Source organism: Heteronotia binoei, chromosome 19 (genome assembly GCF_032191835.1).
Source record: "Heteronotia binoei isolate CCM8104 ecotype False Entrance Well chromosome 19, APGP_CSIRO_Hbin_v1, whole genome shotgun sequence".
NCBI lineage: Eukaryota > Metazoa > Chordata > Lepidosauria > Squamata > Gekkonidae > Heteronotia > Heteronotia binoei.
The window spans coordinates 41675885-41699710 of NC_083241.1; the positions used below are offsets into that span (position 1 = coordinate 41675885).

Genomic DNA, 23826 nt, shown 5'->3' on the forward strand with positions numbered 1-23826 from the left:
TTTGGAGTAGTGGTGAAGTGCGGGGACTCTTACCTGAGAGAACTGGGTTTGATTCCCCACTCCTTCACCTGCACCTGCTGGAGTGACCTTGTGATTCAGTCACAAGTTCTCACAGAGCTGTTCCTCTCAAGAGCAGTTTCTTTCAGAGCTCTCTCAGCCCCACCTACTTCACAGGGCGTCTGTTATGGGGAAGGGAAAGGAGATCGTAAGCTGCTTTGAGACTCCTTTGAGTAGTGAAGGGCGGGGAATAGATCCAATCTCTCCTCCTCCTCCTCTTCTTTTGTCTGTCCTGAGGAGCCTATGTAGGACTGGCATGCATGTATCCTTGAGTTGCATATAAGAGTAGGATACAAAGGAATAACACAAGGGTTCACCTGTGGCAGGCAAATGCTGCAGGCTCCTCATCTGAATTAGTAAGACAGTCCTTATCTCCATAAACCCTTTCAGTGACTGCAGCATGTATTCCCTATATGCCCAGGAGGTCATTACGTTCGGCCTCCCAACATCTGTTGGCAGTCCCCGGCCCCAGAGACGCCCGCCTCGCCTCAACTAGAGCCAGGGCCTTTTCAGTCCTGGCCCCAACCTGGTGGAATCAGCTCCCTATTGAGATCCGGGCCCTACCTGGCTTATTAGCCTTCCGTAGGGCCTGTAAAACGGAGCTGTTCCGCCAGGCTTTTAGCTGAGGCTGCGGGCGTCTATTCTAGATCTGGTTGGCCTCCCCAGCCAGTGCTGTCATCTGTGCTAGGAATTGGAATAAAAATGGTCATCCCCATGAGATTCCATGATATGAGATGGCTAGGCTGGGCAATAGGTGATGTCATGGTTATCCGATGCTGTTGAGTTGTATGTTTATAAAATGTGTTTATTGCATTTTATTGTTTTATTATATGCTGTACTCTGCCCTGAGCCCTACGGGGAAATTTACTCAAAAATTTACTAAAATTTACTAAAAGAAATTACTAACAAATTTACTAAAAAATTACTAAATTTACTAATTTTTTTATTAAATTTACTTTTAAAAATTTACTAAAATTTACCAAAAATTTACTAAATTTACTAAAAAAAATTACTAACAAATTTACTAAAAAATTACTAAATTTACTAATTTTTTTATTAAATTTACTTTAAAAATTTACTAAATTTTACTAAATTTACTAAAAAATTTACTAAAAAATTACTAAGATTTACTAAAAGAGTTACTAAATTTTACTAAATTTACTCTAAATTTACTAAAAAATTTACTAAAAAAAATAACAAACTGTGAAGAAGTGAGCCGTGACTCCCAAAAGCTGCTGCCCTGCCCCAGGTTTTGTTAGTCTTGCAGGTGCTCTTGGGCTCTCGCTCTTTCCTGCTGCTCCAGACCAGCTGACAGTTTCCCATCTCGATCTCGTCCTGATTGTTGCGCTGTGCGATTCTGCCTTTCCGCAGAACTTCTTAAATCACTTCCAAGCCGCGAAAGAAGCCCTGAGTGCAGCCACAGCCCAGGCGGCGGAAAAGGCTGCGTCCAGCATGAAGGACTTTGCCCAGAAGAGCTTCCGCCTCTCCATGGACATCAACCTGAAAGCGCCGGTGATTGTCGTGCCTCAGTCGTCTGTTTCTCACAACGTGCTACTAGCAGATCTTGGCTTGATCACGGTGAAGAATGAATTTAAGCTGGTCTCTGCAGGAGAATCTGCTCTCCCCCCAGTGATTGACAAAATGGATGTACAGCTCACACACTTAAAACTCTCAAGGTAGAAGCCTTTTATTCACTTCCTGCTTTTGAGGTTAATCCTTGATATTCACGGGACAGGGAAGGGGAACATTTGCCCCTATGCCCTCACTGAGGTTCCCGGATGTGCTGTGGAATGTCCACAGAGTCCAGTGAACAAGTGGTTCAGGGCAAAAGCCAGTTTGGGGTAGTGGTTAAGTGCGTGGACTCTTATCTGGGAGAACCGGGTTGGATTCCCCACTCCTCCACTGGCACCTGCTGGAATGGCCTTGGGTCAGCCAGAGCTCTGGCAGAGGTTGTCCTTGAAAGGGCAGCTGCTGTGAGAGCCCTCTCAGCCCCACCCACCTCACAGGGTGTCTGTTGTGGGGGAGGAAGGGAAAGGAGATTGTGAGCCGCTCTGAGAGTCTGTCCTTGAAAGGGCAGCTGCTGTGAGAGCCTCTCAGCCCCACCCACCTCACAGGGTGTCTGTTGTGGGGGAGGATGGGAAAGGAGATTGTGAGCCACTCTGAGAGTCTGTCCTTGAAAGGGCAGCTGCTGTGAGAGCCCTCTCAGCCCCACCCACCTCCCAGGGTGTCTGTTGTGGGGGAGGAAGGTAAAGGAGATTGTGAGCCGCTCTGAGAGTCTGTCCTTGAAAGGGCAGCTGCTGTGAGAGCCCTCTCAGCCCCACCCACCTCACAGGGTGTCCGTTGTGGGGGAGGAAGGTAAAGGAGATTGTGAGCAACTCTGAAACTCTGATTCAGAGAGAAGGGCGGGGTATAAATCTGCAGATCTTCTTCGTGGTCTCTGTGCAGTCCCACACATGGGTTTTCCCGCTGGAACGAACCCGACCTCGGAGAATTCAAAGCTAGCCTTAGGCGTTATTTTTGGCGCGCACTTCCTCCCGCCCTGGGGAGCAGGCATCCACTGCGCATGCCTGGAGCGGGGGGAAGGCGCTCCACCCACCAGTTTCTTTCCGACCGCCGCCCGGGATAGTCCTTCCTCGTTGCGTCTCCTCTCAACTAGCCTCCTCAACTGTTTTTTTTCCGCTACCGCTAACGTCTCTCTTCGTTTTTCTCCACGTTTACTTCTGTCTGGTATAGTATAACAAAAAAAAAAAAATTTCTTTATATATCCTCCTGTTTCCTTTATCTCTCCCCTTTTCCTCCTTCCCCCCCCCCTCCCCCCGGGCGTATGGAAGGAAAAGTAACTAAAATCACTTTTAAAAAGTGTATTCGCTGTGGGACTAAGATCCCCTCCTCAGACGGCCACGCTTTGTGCTTAATTTGCCTGGGCGACACCCACAGGATTGACGCTTGTGCTCACTGTGCCCAGTTCGGCAAACAAGCTAAAAAGAACCGCGCCGCTAGACTGAATAGTCACCTACTGACCCAATCTCTGCGCCCGGCTATGTCTCAGTCTTCTGATCCGCAGAAGTCTCCACAGAGGGTCGGTACGGTCCAGGCAGCTTCTGTGGCTATGACTCCCAGGAAGCTTAAGCCCTCAAAACACCCGAAGAAGCACCATGATTCCAAGAAACAACATGGTGACTCGACGGGAAAAGAGAAATCTTCTTCGCCTCACCAGTCAGCTTCGGATGCGAAAGCCGCCTTAGCGGTCTCTTCACTCCGAGTGCTCACGGCTCCAACACCGCCTCCAGTCCTGACTCCGGTAGATGCTATCGAATCCGAGGTCATCCGAATTGGCTCTCGTTCGCCTTCAATACAGGAATTCCTGCCGGAGGACCTCTTGGCGAAGGAACCTACACAGCCATCTTCACAGCTTCTTCAGCAACAGCAACTGCAGCAGCAAAAGTTTCTACAGCAACAGCAACTGCAAAAACAGCTCGACCTTGACTCCTTCCGGGACGTTACTGTCCCTCGTACCTACAAGGACGCTATGGTGTCTCCACTTCGCTTCGACTCTCCACGCCATCGAGACCACGCACCCGATAGACGTCACGGAAGATCACTCTCTAGGGACAGACATCTGGCGTCCCCCAGAATGAAGCACCGGTACCAGACATCCCCATACCGGGAGAAGACCACACGATACCGTGAGCGATCCTTCAGTAGAGACGAGGGGAGTCGGTACTATAGCAGATCACGCTCTCCATCCCGCTGCTCCTATCCGCGCTATACGCCGTCAAGATCCCCTTCTATAGAATCCTGCCGCACCCGTAGACACCGTGACCCACGGCACCAGGATGTGGGACATCGAGAAGGGTACCACGGCCGGTATCAACGACACGACTCGTCTAGGTACCAACAACAGGACCCGGCACGGTACCAGCAGCAGAAGGAATTGGGCCGGTACCAACCACAGGATTCAGCACGGTACCAACAACAGCACAGCCCAACACAGTACCAACAACAGCAAAGTCAAGCACGGTACCAACAGCAGCAAAGTCCAGCACGGTACCAACAACAGCAAAGTCCAGCACGGTACCAACAACAACAAAGTCCAGCACGGTACCAACGCCACCTGTCATCTCGTTCCGAACATGCGGTATCGCCTCGCCATCGAGTTCCAGTCTCTCCTACACCGTCAACATCCAAGCAAACTAAACCGCCTTTACCACCGGATCCCGAGGATCCACGGGACGAAGACGAGTCAGACCTTGAGGCTTCAGACTCTTCACAGTCCTTATCTCAGCCGGCCTCCCCAGCCTCTGACATAGTCAAGCCTGCAGATCTCTCTCCCTCAGAAGGGGCCAAGTCCTATTTGGACCTCATAACCGACATGGCCACAACTTTGAACATTAAGTTAACCACCGACCTTCCCAAGGTTACCGATGTCGTCCACGATTTGATCAATGCGGACCTACCTGCTACTTCATCATTGCCCATGCTTCCAGTACACTTAGAGGCCCTCAAAGAGGCCTGGGATAAGCCAGCCTCTATACCACCAACATCCAAACGTGTCGAGTCACTGTACAAAATTCACGCCCCGGAATCAAAATTTTTGTTTAACCATCCAGCGCCTAACTCTATGATTGTGCATTCGTCGTCAAAAACTAAGCAAACACGCCACCCTGTACCACCGGAGAAAGAGGGGCGTAAACTAGATACACTGGGGAGAAAACTTTATTCAATCTCCACAGCATCAGTAAAAATTAATAATTACATGGCTCATTTTGCGGCATATGCACACAACATTGCAGCACAGCTCACCACTCTGGTACCATCGCTACCTGAAACATCACAACGACAGGCCACCAAACTGCTAAGAGAGCTCAATCGTCTTAGCAAGCAACAGATTAACACTGTTCGCCACTCAGTCGGATGCACATCCAGATCAATGGCAACCGCAATAGCTCTCAGGAGACACGCCTGGCTTCGCTCGTCCTCCTTACAACAGGACATTAAGTATAAAATAGAAGATCTCCCATTTGATGGGCAGGGCCTGTTTAATGCCACCACGGATGACATCCTTACCACCGTGGATGACAGTAGGAAAAGGGCGAAACGACTGGGGGTAACCCAACAGCAACCTCAAGGTAACAGGCAGAGACCTTGGAGGACCCCCTTTTACAAGCGCACCAGATCTCCAAAGCAATCTGATTACTGGAGAAGAAGGGCACCCCCTGCAAAGCAACCCTTTCAACAACGCCAAAGACCGCAAGCTCCCAAAAAGACCACTCCTCCAAACAAGCAGTCTCTTTGACTTCACCTCCTCCACTCCCAGACTCCTCCCCTTCCTATCGAACTGGCAGTCCATAACAACGGACTCTTGGGTTCTGCAAATTGTAAAGAAGGGTTACTTCATAGAGTTCACCTCACAACCAAAGAACTCGCATTTCCTTGTAACCCCCCCCCCCCTCACAGGCTCTAAAAGACGAAATCAACATCCTTCTGGCCAAACAGGCCATAGAGCCAATCCCCCCCCAATACCATCGCACGGGGTTTTACTCCCGGTACTTTCTGGTACCGAAGAAAGACGGGGGCCAGCGCCCAATCCTGGACTTACGCAGACTAAACAAATACATACGTCCCACAAAATTCCGTATGATTACCCTACAGTCCACACTGCCGCTCATTCCCAAGGACGCGTGGATGGCCCTGATAGACCTGCAGGACGCGTACTTCCATATTACCATCAGCAGCTGCCACAGAAGATTCCTGAGGTTCGCCATAGGGGATGCCCACTACCAATTCAGGGCACTCCCCTTCGGCCTATCAACCGCACCAAGGGTCTTCACAAAATGTATGGCAGTGGTAGCAGCGTTCCTCCGTCAGCGGGGCATAGCCCTTTACCCCTATATAGACGATTGGTTGATGGTGGGAACCTCGGAAGAGCAGCTCAAGGAGCACATTCAAATAACACTTCACCTCCTCGCTACCCTAGGGTTGCAGGTCAACCACCAAAAGTCTCAACTCTCCCCCTCGCAGACAATACAATTCATCGGGGCATATCTATCCACCACAGACCATATGGCATACTTACCCATGGACAGGGTCACGACTATCCAAACCCTGGCCAACAGTATAATCTCCCATCCGACACAAACAGCTCTCGTGTTTCAGCGCATGTTGGGTCTGATGGCAGCAACAACCGCTGTTCTCTCATATGCTCGGCTCCACATGCGACCTCTTCAACTGTGGTTCGTCAAAACCTTTCACCCACAGAGGCAATCACAACGGACGCTACTTTCAGCTCCCAACCACATTCTGCCATCCCTACAGTGGTGGACAAGCCAGCACAATCTTCTACAAGGAATGCCATTCCTGAAACAATCACCTTCAACTGTTGTCACCACAGATGCGTCGAGGTGGGGGTGGGGAGCTCACCTCGATTCTCTGATGGCCCAAGGTCAGTGGACGGCGAACGAAAAGCTCCTGCATATCAACTGTCTCGAGCTCCTTGCTGTTCACAGGTCACTGAAATCCTTCCTGCCATCTCTGCACGGTCGCCACATACAAATAGCATCGGACAATGTGGCGACTGTGTTTTATATCAATCGGCAAGGAGGGACCGCGTCCTCCCGTCTCTGCAAGATGGCACTACGCTTGTGGCATTGGAGCATCGCCCACAAAATCCATCTGACTGCAGTGCACTTACCAGGAGTGCAGAATACGCAAGCAGATGACTTCCGGTAATGGCGTGGTGCGGCTGAGCGGCTTTTCCCGAGTCTCGGGAAACGACTCAGTTTGCTGAGCATTTGAGGGGGGCTCTCCATCGGGGAGCACCGCCTTAAGAAGTGGTGGAAGCCACATCGAAGTTTGGGGAGCTTCTGGGGATTGGGGGGGGGAGCGGAGGCTCCTCTTTTCAACCTCAGCTGTCCCTGTAGCCGATGCTTCAGCGACGCTTCAGCGATCAACCGGGCCACCGGACAAGGAGTGAAAGGAGACAATAGATTCATTCCTTTCAAAGAACAAAAAAAGGACTAAACTGAAATCCCAGCTCTTGCTAACTTGTATTGGCGCTGGAGTTCTAGCCGCCGGCGGCGGCAAAAAAAAATACGGAGAACGGACAGCGGCGGAGAGCGGAGAGAAGCGGAGGGAAGCGGGGGGAAAAGCAAGAAAATAACAGCACGAAACATAACAGGTACGAGACTGTGGTGGGCTGAGGTGGAGGGAAGTCCACGATAAACTGTGCTGAGGGAAAGAAATAAAAAGATTGAAAGAAGGAGGGAAACTGAGACGCTTACAGTAAGGGGGAGCGGGCAAGTTGAAGAAAAGGCGAGCGGAGAGAAAATCAATGGCGGACAGCGATCGTGGCTGTGGCTGTGACGGGAGAGATTGAACTGTGCAGCCCGAGAGACTAGAATTTTGATTATCTAATAATTTGGACTATAGTGACTTGCAGTTAACAACATAGTATTAACAGTAGTGGTCGAGTGGAAAAAAGGTACAAAGAAGAAGAGAGAGAAAGAGAAAGAAAAAGGGAAGTCGTTTGAAATTGCCATGTGGCTTGAAAGTGAAAGTAAGAGAAGGGAAAAGAATGGCGTCTGTGTGGAGAGTGAATAGGTATGGGTTTTGAGACCTGGTGAACAGCTTAGAACGGTGTTAAAGAGAAGTTATATAAAAGACCTTGGAGGTGTACAATTTGCAAAGGGTGGGGAGAGGTTTTTAGTGGCGGTTGCGCCGCGGCTGTCTCCCCACTGAAGATGGGTTTTTGAAAACTGCTTGGAGGCTTTCTGGATTAACTCGGGGACTGAGAATTAACAAAAACTAATACTAAACAGTAGAGGGGAAGAGGAAGAGAAGAAAAGAAGAAAAGAAGAAGGAACAAAGGAAGTATAGAAGAAGGAACTGCGGTGTGGGAAAAGAAGAACGAGGGAAGAGGAAGAGAAAGGAGGTGGATAGAGAGAGTGACTGGAGTGAATAGAAGAGGACCTGACTGTAAGACTGTAGGACAAATTATAGATAAGAAATTGAACTGATTGACAAAGAACTGAAGATTGCTGTGGATAGTAAATTTGCTGTATAGTGGTAAGAAGGATAATATATAACTGGTGTATCAAGGAAAGTAACTGTTACTGAATAGAGCTTCTGAGAGATTAAGGTATTGTGTTACTTATTGAAAACTTCACTGTATTAGTGAACCATATAGTAGGAAACTAGGAGGACTGTACCAATTAACTTGAAACCTTGATTGTTTAATGTAATGAGTTAAGGGGTTGATAACCAGTTAAGGTGCAGATAAATTGTTGGGTTTAATTAATGAACTAAGGTACCAATGAATTGAATGGTTTGATTTTATATAAGAGTTAGAGAATCTGGTTGAACCAATTGTCCAACTAACATAGCCTAACATTTAATAATTAAGCTAGCTACTCTGAAAGCCCTTGCGGAACAGAAATGGGTCCAAAAAAATTTGGGCAAGGTACTCCTTCTCCTACCCCAGCGACAGGAGGGGGTAAAAAAACACCAGAGGTAACAAATCAAGAGGCTATTGAAAAGCTGCAGAGCATTGTGATGGAGGGTTTTAGGCAAAATCAAGAGGCACTAGAAAATATGAAAACTGACTTAATGGGACAGATAACAAAAACGAACAAACAACTTGAAGAATTCCAAAAACAATTATTAGGGAATACCCAACAGATTCATTGTTTGACTGCTAAGGTAGATAAAATTGTGGAAAAAGAGAAAGAAGTATCCAATATTGCGAGAGGAAACAAAGAAAGTGTGGCTCAACTCGAGGAAAGGGTAATAAAACTTGAGGTGGAGAAGGCAGCGTATATATTACGCTTTCAAAACTTGCCAGAAGAAAAAGGTGAAAATTTAACAGAGAAGATTATAGAATTGTTAACCTTTGAAGATGAAGAGTGGCTGGAAGAAGGAAGGAGAGATATTGAGTGGGTGAAAAGAGTCTCCTCCAATTATACGAGGAAGTATAAATTAGCAAGAGAAGTACAAGTTAAATTCACCCGCCTTGCAACATGCGAAAGAATCCTTAAAAAGACTAAAGATCGGGAACTGAAGTGGAAGGAGACTAATATCAAGGTGTTGAAGGAAGTTCCCTGGGAAGTTCGGCAACGTAGAGCCAAATATCGAAAATTAGCAATGTGGCTGACGCGACACTCAGTGCAATTTAAATGGTTGGTGCCAGAAGGGATGTTCTTTACATACCATACAAAAAGACAGAACATAACCTCACTGGAAAAACTAGAGGAATTCTGGGATCAGTACGTAGACCCAAGTAGCCGGGAATCCGAAACGGGGGACGAGCAAGAAGACCAAGAAGAAGAAGAGGACTCAAGCAAAGTGGAAGAGGAAATTGGGCAGAAGTTCCAGAACAAAAGAGTAAAGACAAGGACGCTAACCAAAAAAGTATCCAAAGTTAAGGCAGATAGTGTAGACTTGCTAAAATGAATACCAAGACTGAAGTACAAATAATATCAGTTAATGTCAACGGTCTAAATGAACCGGGCAAGAGAAGAAGGATTTTCCAGCAACTAAAAAAGACTGCCTCTGCAATAATTTGTCTACAGGAGACGCATATCCAAGAAAAAGATGTAAAATACCTACAAAATGCGAAGTTAGGCACTCTATACCATTCATCTGATCCGGAAAAAAAAAGGAAAGGGGTTGCCATATACGTGCCTAAATCCATTCAATCAAACTGTTTATATTCAGATAACAAGGGAAGAATGCTAATAGTGGAGATAGATCATTGTGGCAACAAACTGATATTAGTGAACATTTATGCCCCTAATGAAAACTTGGGAAAATTTTACAAAACTCTGCATGAAAAACTGACGGAAATTGAACCGAAAAATTGTTGTATTATTGGAGACTTTAATGCGGTGTTCGACACAGAAAAAGATAAGAAATTTGAAGAAATTAAAAAAAGGAAGCTGCGAAGTGGATTACCGAAAGAATTTTTGAAATTAGCAGATGAGTTTAACCTGCTGGATGTATGGAGGACTAAGAATCCTTTAACGAAAGATTACACCTATTATTCTTCGGTACACAAATGCTGGTCGAGAATTGACATGTGTTGGCTATCCGCTGAGTCAATGTTGTCAGTTGCACAAGTGGACATCTTACCCAGAACTTTTGCGGATCATAGTCCAATTCAGATCAACTTATTAGGACCCCCGAAAAATTTTCGTTGGACTCTTAATTTGCAAATTTTGAAGGAGACAAAATTTCTGGAAACAACTAAGAGGGAAATAAAAGAATTCTTCCAATTTAATTTAACTAAGGACACTAGTATGTTTACTGTTTGGGACGCCTTTAAAGCCTTCCTTCGTGGGATTGCTATAAGATACACAGCGGGTAGGAAAAAAGAACGCCTGAAGTCCTACAAAGACCTAGTTCAAAAATTAAATGAACAAGAAAAACAGTTAAAGATGAAGAACATGAAGGAGATAAAACTTAAGATTTTGGCCATCCAACACCAAATTAATTTATTACTTATGGATGAAGTGGAAAAGAAGATAAAATGGATGAAGCAAGTCCACTTTGAGAGTGCGAACAAAGCTAGCAGATGGTTAGCATATAAGCTTAAAAAAGAAAGAAGTAAAAAAATTATAAAGTCCCTTAGAGATGGAGAAGGGAAGGAGACAACACAAATGAATCAGATGAAAAAAATAATCCAAAATTTTTACCAAAATTTATACAAAGGTCAAGAGATCTCCAACCAGTTACAGCAAGAATATACTCTGAAATCCAAATTAAAACAGCTAACAGAAGAACAAAGAGAGAAATTGGAAGTTCCAATTACTATGCACGAAATCGTAGAGGCAATGAACCAACAGAAACCAAACAAAGCACCAGGACCAGATGGCCTTCCTATTGAATTTTACAAGACTTTTGAAGAAGAAACCCTTATTCCATATAAGAAAGTTATTGAAGACATACAAAATCAACATGAAATTCCCACATCTTGGAAAGAGGCCCTTATCACATTGATACATAAAGAAGGTACCGATTCAACGGAGATTAGAAATTACAGGCCTATTTCCTTACTAAATAGCGATTACAAAATTTTTGCTACGGTACTGGCGAACAGATTTAAGAAAGTTATTAGTGCTGTTATACATGAAGACCAAACTGGATTTGTCCCAGGGAGACAAATGCGGCAAAATGTAAGATTTCTAATGAATGTCATTGAATACTACAAAGAACACCCTGAGAAGCAAGTAGCATTAATATTCGTGGACGCTGAAAAAGCCTTCGATAACGTGAATTGGAAGTTTATTTTGAAATCATTGGAAGCGGTAGGATGCGGAAGAAATTTTTGTAAATTGGTGGAATCTATATATACGACACAAAACGCAAAGATCAGTTTTAACAGCACCAAAACAGAAATGATTGATATAGCTCAAGGTACAAGACAAGGCTGCCCCTTATCCCCACTACTATTTATTCTAACATTAGAGCTCTTACTGCAAAGAATAAGAGAGGAGGATAAAATAAAGGGTATCCGAATCAGGGGAGAGGAGTTGAAGATTAGAGCTTTTGCGGACGATATGCTATGTATCTTAGAAGATCCAAATTCATCTATTGGTCAATTTAAAGAAACATTTAAACAGTATGGACAAGTATCGGGTCTTAAGATCAACGTGCAGAAAACGAAATTTTTTACGAAAAATATGAATAAAGAACAAATAAACCAATTTGAAACCCAATCAGAATTTGTGCATGGAAAGAAAATAAGATATCTGGGAATCCAAATGACGAATGAGCTCAAAAACCTATATCGAGATAATTATGAGAAACTGATAAAAGAAATTCAAGAAGACTTAAACAGATGGCAAGATTTGCATATTTCACTTTTGGGCAGGATAGCAACCATAAAAATGAACATATTACCAAGAATCTTGTTTCTATTTCAGATGATTCCTATAATGCTTTCGAAGTCTTTTTTTCAACGGATCAATAAAATTATTTCAGTTTTCATCTGGCAGAAAAAAAAGCCTAGAATCCGACTAAAAGTCCTCCAAGATAGTAAACTCAGAGGGGGTTTCGCCTTACCAGAATGGACCTTATATCATAAGGCTTGTCGTATTGTCTGGTTGAAAGAGTGGTTTGTACTGGAGGATAAGAGAATGTTGATTATTGAGGGGGCAGGGTTGGGAAAAGGATGGCATGGATATCTCTGGTATCAGAACCCTCCCCCTAACAGTCCATTTTGGAGGCATGAGATAAGAAGATCCCTTTACAGAGTCTGGATGGAAATTAGGAAATTTTACCTTTATACCCCACTATGGGTCTCACCAGTTGAGGCTCATACCCATCCAAATATCTATGAATGGAATAAATCAACTGACTACCAAAGTCTACTAGATAAACAAAATAACCTAAGAATGGAAGAAATGACTTCAATAGATTGGTGGCTGAAGTGTCAGATACAATCCTGTTATCAAAAAGATAAAGAAAGAGGATTTCCCAAGAAACTGAATGACCTGGATCAAATTATTCAGACTGACCAAAAACTAATCTCCAAAATATATGAATGGCTATTGGGAGAAAAAATGCAGGAGGAGGTGGTCAAGGAATCATGGATAAAATGGCTAAGAGATATGGACCTTAACTTGACTTTAGACGATTGGGAGAAAATATGGAAACGGAACGTGAAGTTAACCTTGCCGGCCCTGTACAAAGAAAACTTGTACAAAATGATCCATCGCTGGTACCTAACCCCGGACCGCCTAGCCAAAATATATCCCAGCTATTCCAACAAATGCTGGAAATGTAAAAAGACTAAGGGCTCATTAATACATATTTGGTGGAGATGCGAGCATGCTAAAAAATACTGGGCATTAATTAATATTTGGGCTCAAAAAATTCTAAAAGTTAAGATACCTCATTCACCGGAATTATATCTTTTAAATGTGTGTAGAGAAGATTTCCCTCTCAGCATAATTAAGTCACTAATGTACATTGTTACCACCGCGAGAATATTGTTTGCTAAATATTGGAAAACACCCCAAACCCCCTCCATAGAAGAATTTATGGCTAAACTTATTGAAGCTGCAGAACTAGATCTTATGACTACTAGAATAAGAAATGGAAATTTATTGAAATGTAAAGAGAGTTGGGAACCAATTTATTCTTGGGTTAAAAGTAAAGGATTGACATGGGAATAACTGAAAAGGAAACAGTATGTCTCTGATCACCCCAGGGGTGACTGAGAGTATGCATGGGAGGTGGAGGGAAGCAAGATGTTTGACCTGTATGACTTGTGTGTTATATGTAGGTGTGGTTGTTAGTTTTTTCTTTTTTTGTATGTTTTTATGTATTGTTTGTCTATTTTCACTTGGGTGTAATAAACTTCTTTAAACGTTAAAAAAAAAAAAAAAAAAAAAAAAAAAAAGAATACGCAAGCAGATACTCTGAGCAGGATGACAGTGAACGATCACGAATGGTCTATCAACAGGAAGTATCTCCTCCCTGTCTTCACTATGTTTGGTGTCCCAACCATAGATGTCTTTGCGTCCCCGGACAACGCTCAATGCGACATTTTCTACATGAGAGGCCCCCCATCCTCCCTGTCACCAGGGGATGCGTTCCTACAAACGTGGAACGGCCCACTTCATTTCCTTTTTCCACCGATCCCGCTCATAACAAGGACAATTCAGAAATTGCAGCTGGACCACACGAACTGTGTCTTGATCACTCCTTGGTGGCCGCGCCAGGCGTGGTTTACCACTCTACTCCTCCTATCGAACAGGACTTATCACTGCTTCCGGCAGGTACAGGATCTTCTGTCACAACAGAAGGGCAGGGTCCTACACCACAATCCTTCAGTCCTCAAATTAACAGCTTGGAAGATCAGTTTTTAGGTTTTCCTGACGATGTCAGACACATCCTTCTAAACGCCAGGAAGCCTTCTACTAGGAAATCCTACACCGCCAAATGGAAACGCTTTACTCAATATGCCATGCGCAATAATTTCCACCCTGCGTCCTCCTCCATCTCGCAGATCCTTACTTACACCGTCTCTCTTTCGGAATCTGGCCTCACTTACTCCTCACTTAAGGTGCATCTGGCCGCCATCTCCGCCTTCCACCAGAGCATAGAGGGCCGCACAGTATTCGCACATCCTGTTACGAAATCCTTCTTGAAGGGCATTCTCCACCTTAAACCGCCGACGAGGCAATTCTGCCCTACATGGAGTCTATCTGTCGTGCTTAGTCAATTGATGAAGCCCCCCTTCGAACCAATGGGGTCTATCCCCCTGCACCTTTTATCGTGGAAAACAGCCCTGCTAGTTGCACTCACCTCAGCTAAAAGGGCCAGTGACATTTGCGCTTTTCGATCTGATCCGCCCTACACTGTCTTTCATCACGACAGAGTGGTTCTAAGGCCGGACCCAAACTTCTTACCTAAAGTGGTGTCACCCTTCCACCTCCAAAGTGTAACCACTTTGCCATCCTTTTTCCAACACCCCTCGGACTCGGGACAGAAATCCCTCCATAACCTCGACGTGCGTCGAGCCCTTGCCTTCTATTTGGACAGGACTGCTGCATTCCGTAAAGATACCGCATTGTTCGTCTCCTACGGAACCCACAAGAAGGGACAGAAACTCTCTATACAGAGACTGTCTAAGTGGCTGGTTGAGGCTATATCACTTTGTTACAAGTTAGCTAAACAACCAGTTCCAGAACCTCTAAGGGGACACTCTACTAGGGCACTAGCCACATCCTCCGCCTTTGCGAGGGGCATACCCGTTGAAGACATCTGTGCAGCAGCAGTGTGGTCTTCATCGTCCACCTTCGCCACGCATTATGCTATGGACATTCATGCAAGGCGAGATTCTTCCTTCGGGCAAGCCGTACTCCGCTCCATTTTCAACTGAGATGCCATGCCCTCCAATGGTGAGTGGAAGTACCTTTATCCATCTGTTATGTATAACCTAACTTCTGAAATTTCTCTTTCAGAAACAGCACCCACCTCCGTGCAGGTTAGCTTATCAGTCACCCATGTGTGGGACTGCACAGAGACCACGAAGAAGATAAACAGGTTGCTTACCTGTAACTTATGATCTTCGAGTGGTCATCTGTGCAGTCACACACGCCCACCCATCCGTCCCCGCTGCTGTTTATGCGATTCTACATTTCTCAGACTATCTTGCACTTAACAGCGGCTGGAAAGAAACTGGTGGGTGGAGCGCCTTCCCCCCGCTCCAGGCATGCGCAGTGGATGCCTGCTCCCCAGGGCGGGAGGAAGTGCGCGCCAAAAATAACGCCTAAGGCTAGCTTTGAATTCTCCGAGGTCGGGTTCGTTCCAGCGGGAAAACCCATGTGTGTGACTGCACAGATGACCACTCGAAGATCATAAGTTACAGGTAAGCAACCTGTTTTTCTTCTTCTTCTATTCCATATCCTGACCATCTTTGAATATTTGAGAGCCAGTTTGGTGTAGTGGTTAAGTGTGCGGACTCTTATCTGGGAGAACCAGGTCTGATTCCCCACTCCTCCACTTGCACCTGCTGGAATGGCCTTGGGTCAGCCATAGCTCTGGTAGAGGTTGTCCTTGAAAGAGCAGCTTCTGTCAGAGCTCTCTCAGCCCCACCCACCTCACAGGGTGTCTGTTGTCGCGGGGGGGGGGGGTGCGGAAGGTAAAGGAGACCATGAGCCGCCCTGAGACCTTTGATATTTGGAGTGGAGGGCAGGTTATAAATCAAATACCATCTTCTTTTTCAAAGTCAGTAAGTTAAATTGAAACCTCTCTGTGATTTGTACTTGTGAAGCTGCCTTATACTGAATCAGACCTTTGGTCCATCAAGATCTACTCAGACTGGCAGCTGCTCTCCAGCGTCACAAGCTGAGGTCTTTCCCATCTCCTGCTGCCTGGTCTTTTTTTCCTGGAGATGCCCAAGAATTGAATCAGAACCTTCTGCCTGCCGAGTGGATGCTCTATCCCTGAGCTGTGTCCTATAGGACACCTTCCTTTGGGCACCTTCCAAGGAGAAGACATAGCCGTGTCCACTGCCTTAATCACATGATGCTGAGGCTTTGAGTCGCCAGGCAGCCCTTCGTTGGACTTTCTTCCCAAGTTGATCTGAGGCTGATGCTGCTATAAGGTGTTGAGAGCAAGCCTCAGGTCGTGGTTTAGAGCGATGACCTGGGCACGGGAGAACCTGCGCTGCATGAAAACTCCCTGGGTGACCTTGGGCCACTCACTGTTGCGCAGCCTAACCTGCCTCACAGGGTCGTTGTGAGGATAAAAGGGTGGAGGGGAGAGCCACACGCACTACGCTGAGCTCTTTAGAGGAAGGGTGGGGTAAAAATGTAATTAGCCTGTGGAGATGTCTTTGGAGCTCACATGGCAACTTGAATGCAACATGGAAAACCTTATTGTAGAAGATCAGGAGTTCAGATTCTGGCATAATGTATAAAAGGATGTCGTAGAGCTAGAGAAAAACTGCCTGGGGGTGGAAGGGTTAGGGTTAGGGAAAACTTCTTTCTGTCATATGAGAGAATAGCTCCATAGACAGTGGCTTCATATCCTGTAACACACCAACTTGTATTCCGCAGGACAATAATAGCCAACAGTTCTCAGCCAGATGTTGAAATTTTGCAGCCTGTAAATCTGCTTTTGTCAGTCCAGAGGAATCTTGCAGCTGCTTGGTATCCAGAAATCCCAGGGATTGCAGTCAAAGGAGACTTAAAGAGTATGCAGGTAGCACATCTTGTGATTGATCTGAATGGAGATAAATAAAGGGCAGGAAAGCTTTTCTATCATGAGCACGACTTCGGGGCATGATGGGTGATTGGTCTAGTTGCTTTAGTTACTCATCTTGTCTTTTTAAAAACCCCATGGGCTTGTCAGCTGTGGCTGGATGGCAAAAATAAATCTCACTGAAAGCCATTTCACTAAGATACTGTGCTGGACATGGCTACATTGCCAACTGTTGTGTTATACAGCCAGAAACAGTTCCTACAACTGTAGCAACCCTTTCCATTGTCACTGTGATCTCAGGTATTATTATCACTTGGTTAATGTGAAGCGGCAAATGAAGATGACCATTTTCTTGCATGTCTTGTGCAAACTAATGGGAGAAGCTTCCAGACTCTTTATCTTTCAATTTCCTGCTCCCTCACAATTTGAGGAGTGCAACATACGTGGGGAACTTCCATGTTAGTTGAGGGAAGTTGTAGAAATGATAGTTCTTGCTTTTAAAAAAAAAACAGACTTCCTGGAAATTAATAGTGGATTTGGATGCTTTGCAGATCGCTCTCAGTCAAGACGACTTAACTCTTCTTATGAAAATTTTGCTGGAAAATCTTGGTGAAGCTGCTGCACATTCAAGAGTTACCCAGCCGACCACACCGATGAGCCCGATGTTAAAAAAAGGCAGAGTTGAAGCCGAAGCTGATGTTCGTGAAGGTTTGTTCTTCTTTTCCCCCAAAGCTCGTTATAGCTGTGATTAAAATGTTTGGTCGTTCTCTCAAGCACAGTATTTTGTGGCAAGTTCTTTAACGGCAACAGGTTTGGCAGCTAAATGACTAACTTAGATATAAACTCTATTCAAATACTGTAAACGAATTGCAATTTTTGTGTGATGCAGCCACGCTTGGGATCTTATTAGCCACCATTATTATTATTATTATTAGATCCTATTAGCCATACTTCTAGCCACAGTGTATTGTTGGAGCTCACTGTGATGCTCTGTATTCTTGGTGCTTGGCGGGGGGGACAGTGGGAGGGCTTCTAGTGTCCTGACCCCACTGGTGGACCTCCTGATGGCACCTCATTTTTTTGGGGGGGGGGCACTGTTTGGCACAGAGTGTTGGATTGGATTGGCCCTTGGCCTGATCCAACATGGCTTGTTTGGTGTAGTGGTTTAGTGGCGTAGTGGTTAAGTGAGTGGACTCTTATATGGGATTACCGGGTTCAATTCCCCACTCCTCCACTTGCACTTGCGAGCATGGCCTTGGGTCAGCCATAGCCCTGGCAGAGGTTGTCCTTGAAAGGGCAGCTGCTGTGAGAGCCCTCTCCAGCCCCACCCACCTCACAGGGTGTCTGTTGTGGGGGAGGAAGGTAAAGGAGATTGTGAGCCGCTCTGAGATTCTTAGGAGTGGAGGGCGGGATATAAATCCAATGTCTTCATCTACCTCACATGGTGTCCGTTGTGGGGGAGGAAGGGAAAGGAGATTGTGAGCCGCTCTGAGACTCTTTGGAGTGGAGGGCGGGATATAAATCCAATATCTTCATCTACCTCACAGGGTGTCTATTGTGGGGGAGGAAGGGAAAGGAGATTATGAGCCGCTCTGAGACTCTTTGGAGTGGAGGGCGGGATATAAATCCAATATCTTCATCCACCTCACAGGGTGTCTGTTGTGGGGAAGGAAGGGAAAGGAGATTGTGAGCCGCTCTGAGACTCTTCGGAGTGGAGGGTGGGATATAAATCCAATATCTTCATCTACCTCACAGGGTGTCTGTTGTGGGGGAGGAAGGGAAAGGAGATTGTGAGCCGCTCTGCGACTCTTCGGAGTGGAGGGTGGGATATAAATCCAATATCTTCATCTACCTCACAGGGTGTCTGTTGTGGGGGAGTAAGAGAAAGGAGATTGTGAGCCGCTCTGAGACTCTTCGGAGTGGAGGGCAGGATATAAATCCAATATCTTCATCTACCTCACAGGGTGTCTGTTGTGGGGGAGGAAGGGAAAGGAGATTGTGAGCCGCTCTGAGACTCTTCGGAGTGGAGGGCAGGATATAAATCCAATATCTTCATCTACCTCACAGGGTGTCTGTTGCGGGGGAGTAAGGGAAAGGAGATTGTGAGCCGCTCTGAGACTCTTCGGAGTGGAGGGCAGGATATAAATCCAATATCTTCATCTACCTCACATGGTGTCCGTTGTGGGGGAGGAAGGGAAAGGAGATTGTGAGCCGCTCTGAGACTCTTTGGAGTGGAGGGCGGGATATAAATCCAATATCTTCATCTACCTCACAGGGTGTCTATTGTGGGGGAGGAAGGGAAAGGAGATTATGAGCCGCTCTGAGACTCTTCGGAGTGGAGGGCGGGATATAAATCCAGTATCTTCATCTACCTCACAGGGTGTCTGTTGTGGGGGAGGAAGGGAAAGGAGATTGTGAGCCGCTCTGAGACTCTTCGGAGTGGAGGGCAGGATATAAATCCAATATCTTCATCTACCTCACATGGTGTCCGTTGTGGGGGAGGAAGGGAAAGGAGATTGTGAGCCGCTCTGAGACTCTTTGGAGTGGAGGGCGGGATATAAATCCAATATCTTCATCTACCTCACAGGGTGTCTGTTGTGGGGGAGGAAGGGAAAGGAGATTATGAGCCGCTCTGAGACTCTTCGGAGTGGAGGGCGGGATATAAATCCAATATCATCTTCTTATACTTGAATTCACATGGCTTTATGCCAGCTTGGAATTGTAGTTATTGTTAAGGGGGGGGGGTAAGTAATCTGATAAGGGACTCAGATTCAGATACATCAAGGGAAAAACTAGTGAAGTCTTCCATCGTGGCTCCCCTCCTAAGCAACAGGAAGGGAGGGAAGAAGCTTGCACATGAGTCCAGAGATACTGAGGTGTATTCGTCATGTCTGAACGCAGCTTAAATGGGCATTGTTGCTCTTTCTCCCAAGTCACTGTAGTTTCAAGTGTTCCTTTTTTATTCTAAATATTTCAGACACTTCCATCTCTTCAGGACAGAGGCGTGTTAGTGAATTAAAGCCTACAGAAACTGCAGCCCTTATGTTTGACTTTGACTTTGAGTCACTTTCTGTCATTCTCTACAATATTGATGACAACCAGGTTTGTGAAGCCTTGAGAAGGGGAAAAAAATGCTTTGCTTTTTGTCAGCTAAATAGTGAATTAAGGAGCGGGGGGGAATCCTCAGGCCTTCGCTCGGTAGACTGTTGATGCACTTTCAAGCCTTCCAGATTCTGCACAAAATCTTTTCCCCCATTGGCCACTTTCGTCTGTTTTCTAGAAATCCATGCTTTCGCTCCACAATAATAGCTTGCGTCTCGGAGAACTCAGGCTGGACGTTATGAACTCAACGGGAAAAATGTTTTCAGACGGCTCCATGGATGTTAACACGACGCTGAAAAAATGTACGCTGGATGATCTCCGAGAAGGGATTCAGAGAGCTACATCCAGGTTAGCTCTTTTGCTATGAAATTAAAAACTTTCGGTTTAAAATACTGCCAGCCGCTCCCGAATCTCTATGATTGAATTTAAGAATGGAAGCCAAACACTGCAATGTTATCCAAAAACGTATAATGCTGCTTGTTGTTATTTTACTGTTTTAACTATTGTAAATTATTGTATATGCATTTTAATATTTATTAATCTTATTGATCTTCATCGTGGTCTCTGTGCAGTCCCACACATGGGTTATCCGCCAGGATCGATCCCGACCTCGGAGAATTTTCAAAGCAATCTTGGAGTGCCAGAATTAACGCTCCAAGATTGCTTTGAATTCTCCGAGGTCGGAATCGATCCTGGCGGATAACCCATGTGTGTGACTGCACAGATGACCACTCGAAGATCATCAGTTACAGGTAAGAAACCTGTTTTTCTAGATTTTATGTTGTAAGCTGCCCTGAGCCCGCCTCGGTGGGGAGGGCGGGATATAAATCGAATAAATAATAAATAAATAAATAAATATATGCAGCCAGATCTGTAATAGCTGTTAATTGGGAAAAAAAGAAAAAACACCATCTGTTAATCTTTGGTACAAAACTATTTTGAATACATATGTTGTGGCTAAATTGAATGAGTAAATGAAACCAATATCTAATATAGAAAACCAATCTGATTTTAGAAGCGACTTGCCTACCAATACTAGAATATTTACACGTACATTCTGAGATACCAAATGTTATAAATGTACTGCATCTTTATTGAACTAAGAGAAACAATTTACATTTTTATAATTTGCAACCTCTTAAGTTTCCAGTTGATTTTATATTGTATATACAGTCGCAATTTTGTATTATAAGTCAATAAAAAATAGGTTTACCAAAAAAAAAAATACTGCCAACCGCTGGGCATCCAGTTGGTCTGCAGTGCTAGTGGAAAGACATAGACTCCGTTGATACTGGGGCTGTATCCTGCAAGCTTTTCCTCTGGTGAAAGAGGGACAGTTTATCTGTAAGGTCTTGAAACTTATTAGTGTGTATGTATAAGCCTTTTGAAAACTGCAAGTTGTTTGAGTTACTGAGGTGTACAAAAGAAATCCCACCTCGGGGTGGAAAGGCTGAAGCGTCATCCCTGCCATGCTCTGTCTCTATGAGACCATCACTCCGCACAGTTCTTACGTCAAGGAGTGTCAAAGCCAGAATCCATTGCCTAGATCGGGGGTCCCCGTTGTTGCATCCATCAAGGGTTTTGAGAAAGCGACAGGACCAAGTGGGGCTTTTGCCCAGCAGGGCTTCTGGTTGTCCAGGGGAGAACTGCTTTGGGCAATCACATCACAAGGATCTTTGCTGTTTGTCTGAAGGTCAGCTGTGTGGCACGTAAGAGAATATTTTAAAAATCGTTCTTCAAAAGCATCCTGTCAAATGTCTCAAATGCTGAAAAGCCACCATCAGAGTTAGTGCATAACCTCACTCCTTGACATTTTGTGGCTGGCTCCACCTCCCATAGTGGCCATTTTGTGATTGGCTCCACCTTCCGTAGCAGCCATTTTGCGGTTGCTTGTGCCCACTGCCCTGTGTCGGGATTCCAAAGGTGCCTGCAGACTCAAAAAGGTTGAGGAGCATTAACCTAGCGTCCGAAGTGCTGCGTTTCATTCTACCACCTCAGTCTCCATTCTGCGTTAACCAGGCCTGAGGCTAGAACATTAGACAAGGTACAGGGGTGGGGATGAGCAGGAGAATAGCTGTGTTTTGTCTGCAGGGAGGGGGAAGCAAACTCCTGGTGCCTGTCGTTCCTCTGCAGTCTTGTCTTTATAGGAAAACCCAAAGAAGCTGTAGTTCAAATGCAAAAAAAAAAAATAGGTGCTAACCAGTGTTCGCTCTAAGCTGAGTTAGTGTGTGCTAGCTCACAGATTTTTAACCTCCAGCTCACACATTTTTGTCTCCGCTCAGGAAAAATGGCCCCAGAGCATATGAATTTATACAGCAACTCACAATTTTAATGCCAGCAGCTCACAAAGTAGAATTTTTGCTCACAAGACTCCACAGCTGAGAGGGGACGTTGCTGGCAATCTTTATCCCGTGGTAATACACTGGCAATTAAATTGCCAGGCTGCCTGTTATAACAAAATAATTTTGAACTCTGATGAGCGTGAGTGTTCTCTTTGGACAGGTGTTAAATAGCTCCCTGCAGATTGCAAATTTTGCAGACAGCTCCTGTAGAAATAAAACCCAATTTTGCAAATTTAGGCCAGGAAAGGAAAGGTCCCCTGTGCAAGCACCAGTCGTTTCCGACTCTGGGGTGACGTTGCTTTCACAATGTTTTCATGGCAGACTTTTTACAGGGTGGTTTGCCATTGCCTTCCCCAGTCTTTTACACTTTCCCCCCAGCAAGCTGGGGAATCATTTGACCGACCTCAGAAGGATGGAAGGCTGAGTCATCCTGGAGCCGGCTGCCTGAACCCAGCTTCGGCCAAGGAGCTTAGTACTGCAGTACCGCGCCATGGGGCTCTGTAAAAAAAATTGAGGCTAAGAATGAGCCAATTTATAAATCCTGTTCTGCGTAGCTTACCACGTGTTCCCCCCCCCCTTCTCTCCTTCTCTTCCTAGGATGATAGATAAGAAAGATGGCGAAAGCAATAATGTAATGATTAAAATCAACTACAAGCAAGATAAAAGCGGAAGTGACGTTGTAGCCATCCTGGACAAACTTTACTTGTGCGCCAGCGTAGAGTTCCTACTGACGGTAGCAGAATTCTTCCTCAAGTCCATGCCGGCAGCCCCCCCCTCGGAAGGGCCTGCCCAGATCCAGCTAAAGCACACGATGCCTGGGAAACTTCGGCCAGAAAAAGGTCAGTGGAGAGATGCGTGGAGCAGCAAGCCTCCCTAAACTGGCCTGATGTAATCCCAAGGTTTAAAATAATGGGAACCATAAGATTGGTCACCATCCAGTGCAGAGTTAATCAGACTTAATCCTATTCATGTTGGATAAAGCCTGCATTGGGACTGTTTCCAGGCTGTGCTAGACGTAATCTGGAATATTTGTCCACGTCTGCAGAGTACAGTGGATTGTAATCAGAATCTGGGGAAAGTTATGAAAGCAAGGGTGTCATATGGAGGAACAGCCCCGTGGCACAGAGTGGTAAAGCTGCAGTACTGCAGTCTGAACTCTCTGCTCACAACCTAAGTTCAATCCCAGTGGAAGCTGGTTTCAGGTAGCCGGCTCAGGTTGACTCAGCCTTTCATTCTTCCGAAGTCGGCCAAATGAGTACCCAGCTTGCTGGGGGGAAAGTGTAGATGACTGGGGAAGGCAATGGCAAACCTCCCCGTAAAAAGTCTGCCCTGAAAACGTTGTGAATGCAATGTCACCCCAGAGTCAGAAATGACTGGTGCTTGCACAGGGGACTACCTTTACCTTTTTAATATGGAGGAAGACTGCAGAAGAAGATTGCAGATTTATACCCCACCCTTCTCTCTGAATCAGAGATTCAGAACGGCTTACAACCTCCTATATCAGGAGTGGCCAACAGTAGCTCTCCAGATGTTTTTTGCCTACAACTCCCATCAGCCCCAGCCAGCATGGCCAATGGCTGGGGCTGATGGGAGTTGTAGGCAAAAAACATCTGGA

The 23826-nt window shown here is 45.5% G+C and overlaps 1 protein-coding gene across 2 annotated transcripts in view; it reads left to right on the forward strand.

Annotated features, from left to right (window-relative positions):
- VPS13C (vacuolar protein sorting 13 homolog C) overlaps positions 1-23826 on the forward strand; it is a 189993-nt gene that overhangs the window by 89322 nt on the left and 76845 nt on the right. For both annotated transcript variants that reach the window (XM_060259893.1, XM_060259892.1), the window contains 6 exons: positions 1429-1733; positions 16623-16767; positions 17319-17475; positions 19745-19869; positions 20048-20217; positions 22809-23050. In XM_060259893.1, coding sequence (XP_060115876.1) covers positions 1429-1733; positions 16623-16767; positions 17319-17475; positions 19745-19869; positions 20048-20217; positions 22809-23050 — 1144 coding nt within the window. The remainder of the gene's footprint in view (positions 1-1428; positions 1734-16622; positions 16768-17318; positions 17476-19744; positions 19870-20047; positions 20218-22808; positions 23051-23826) is intronic.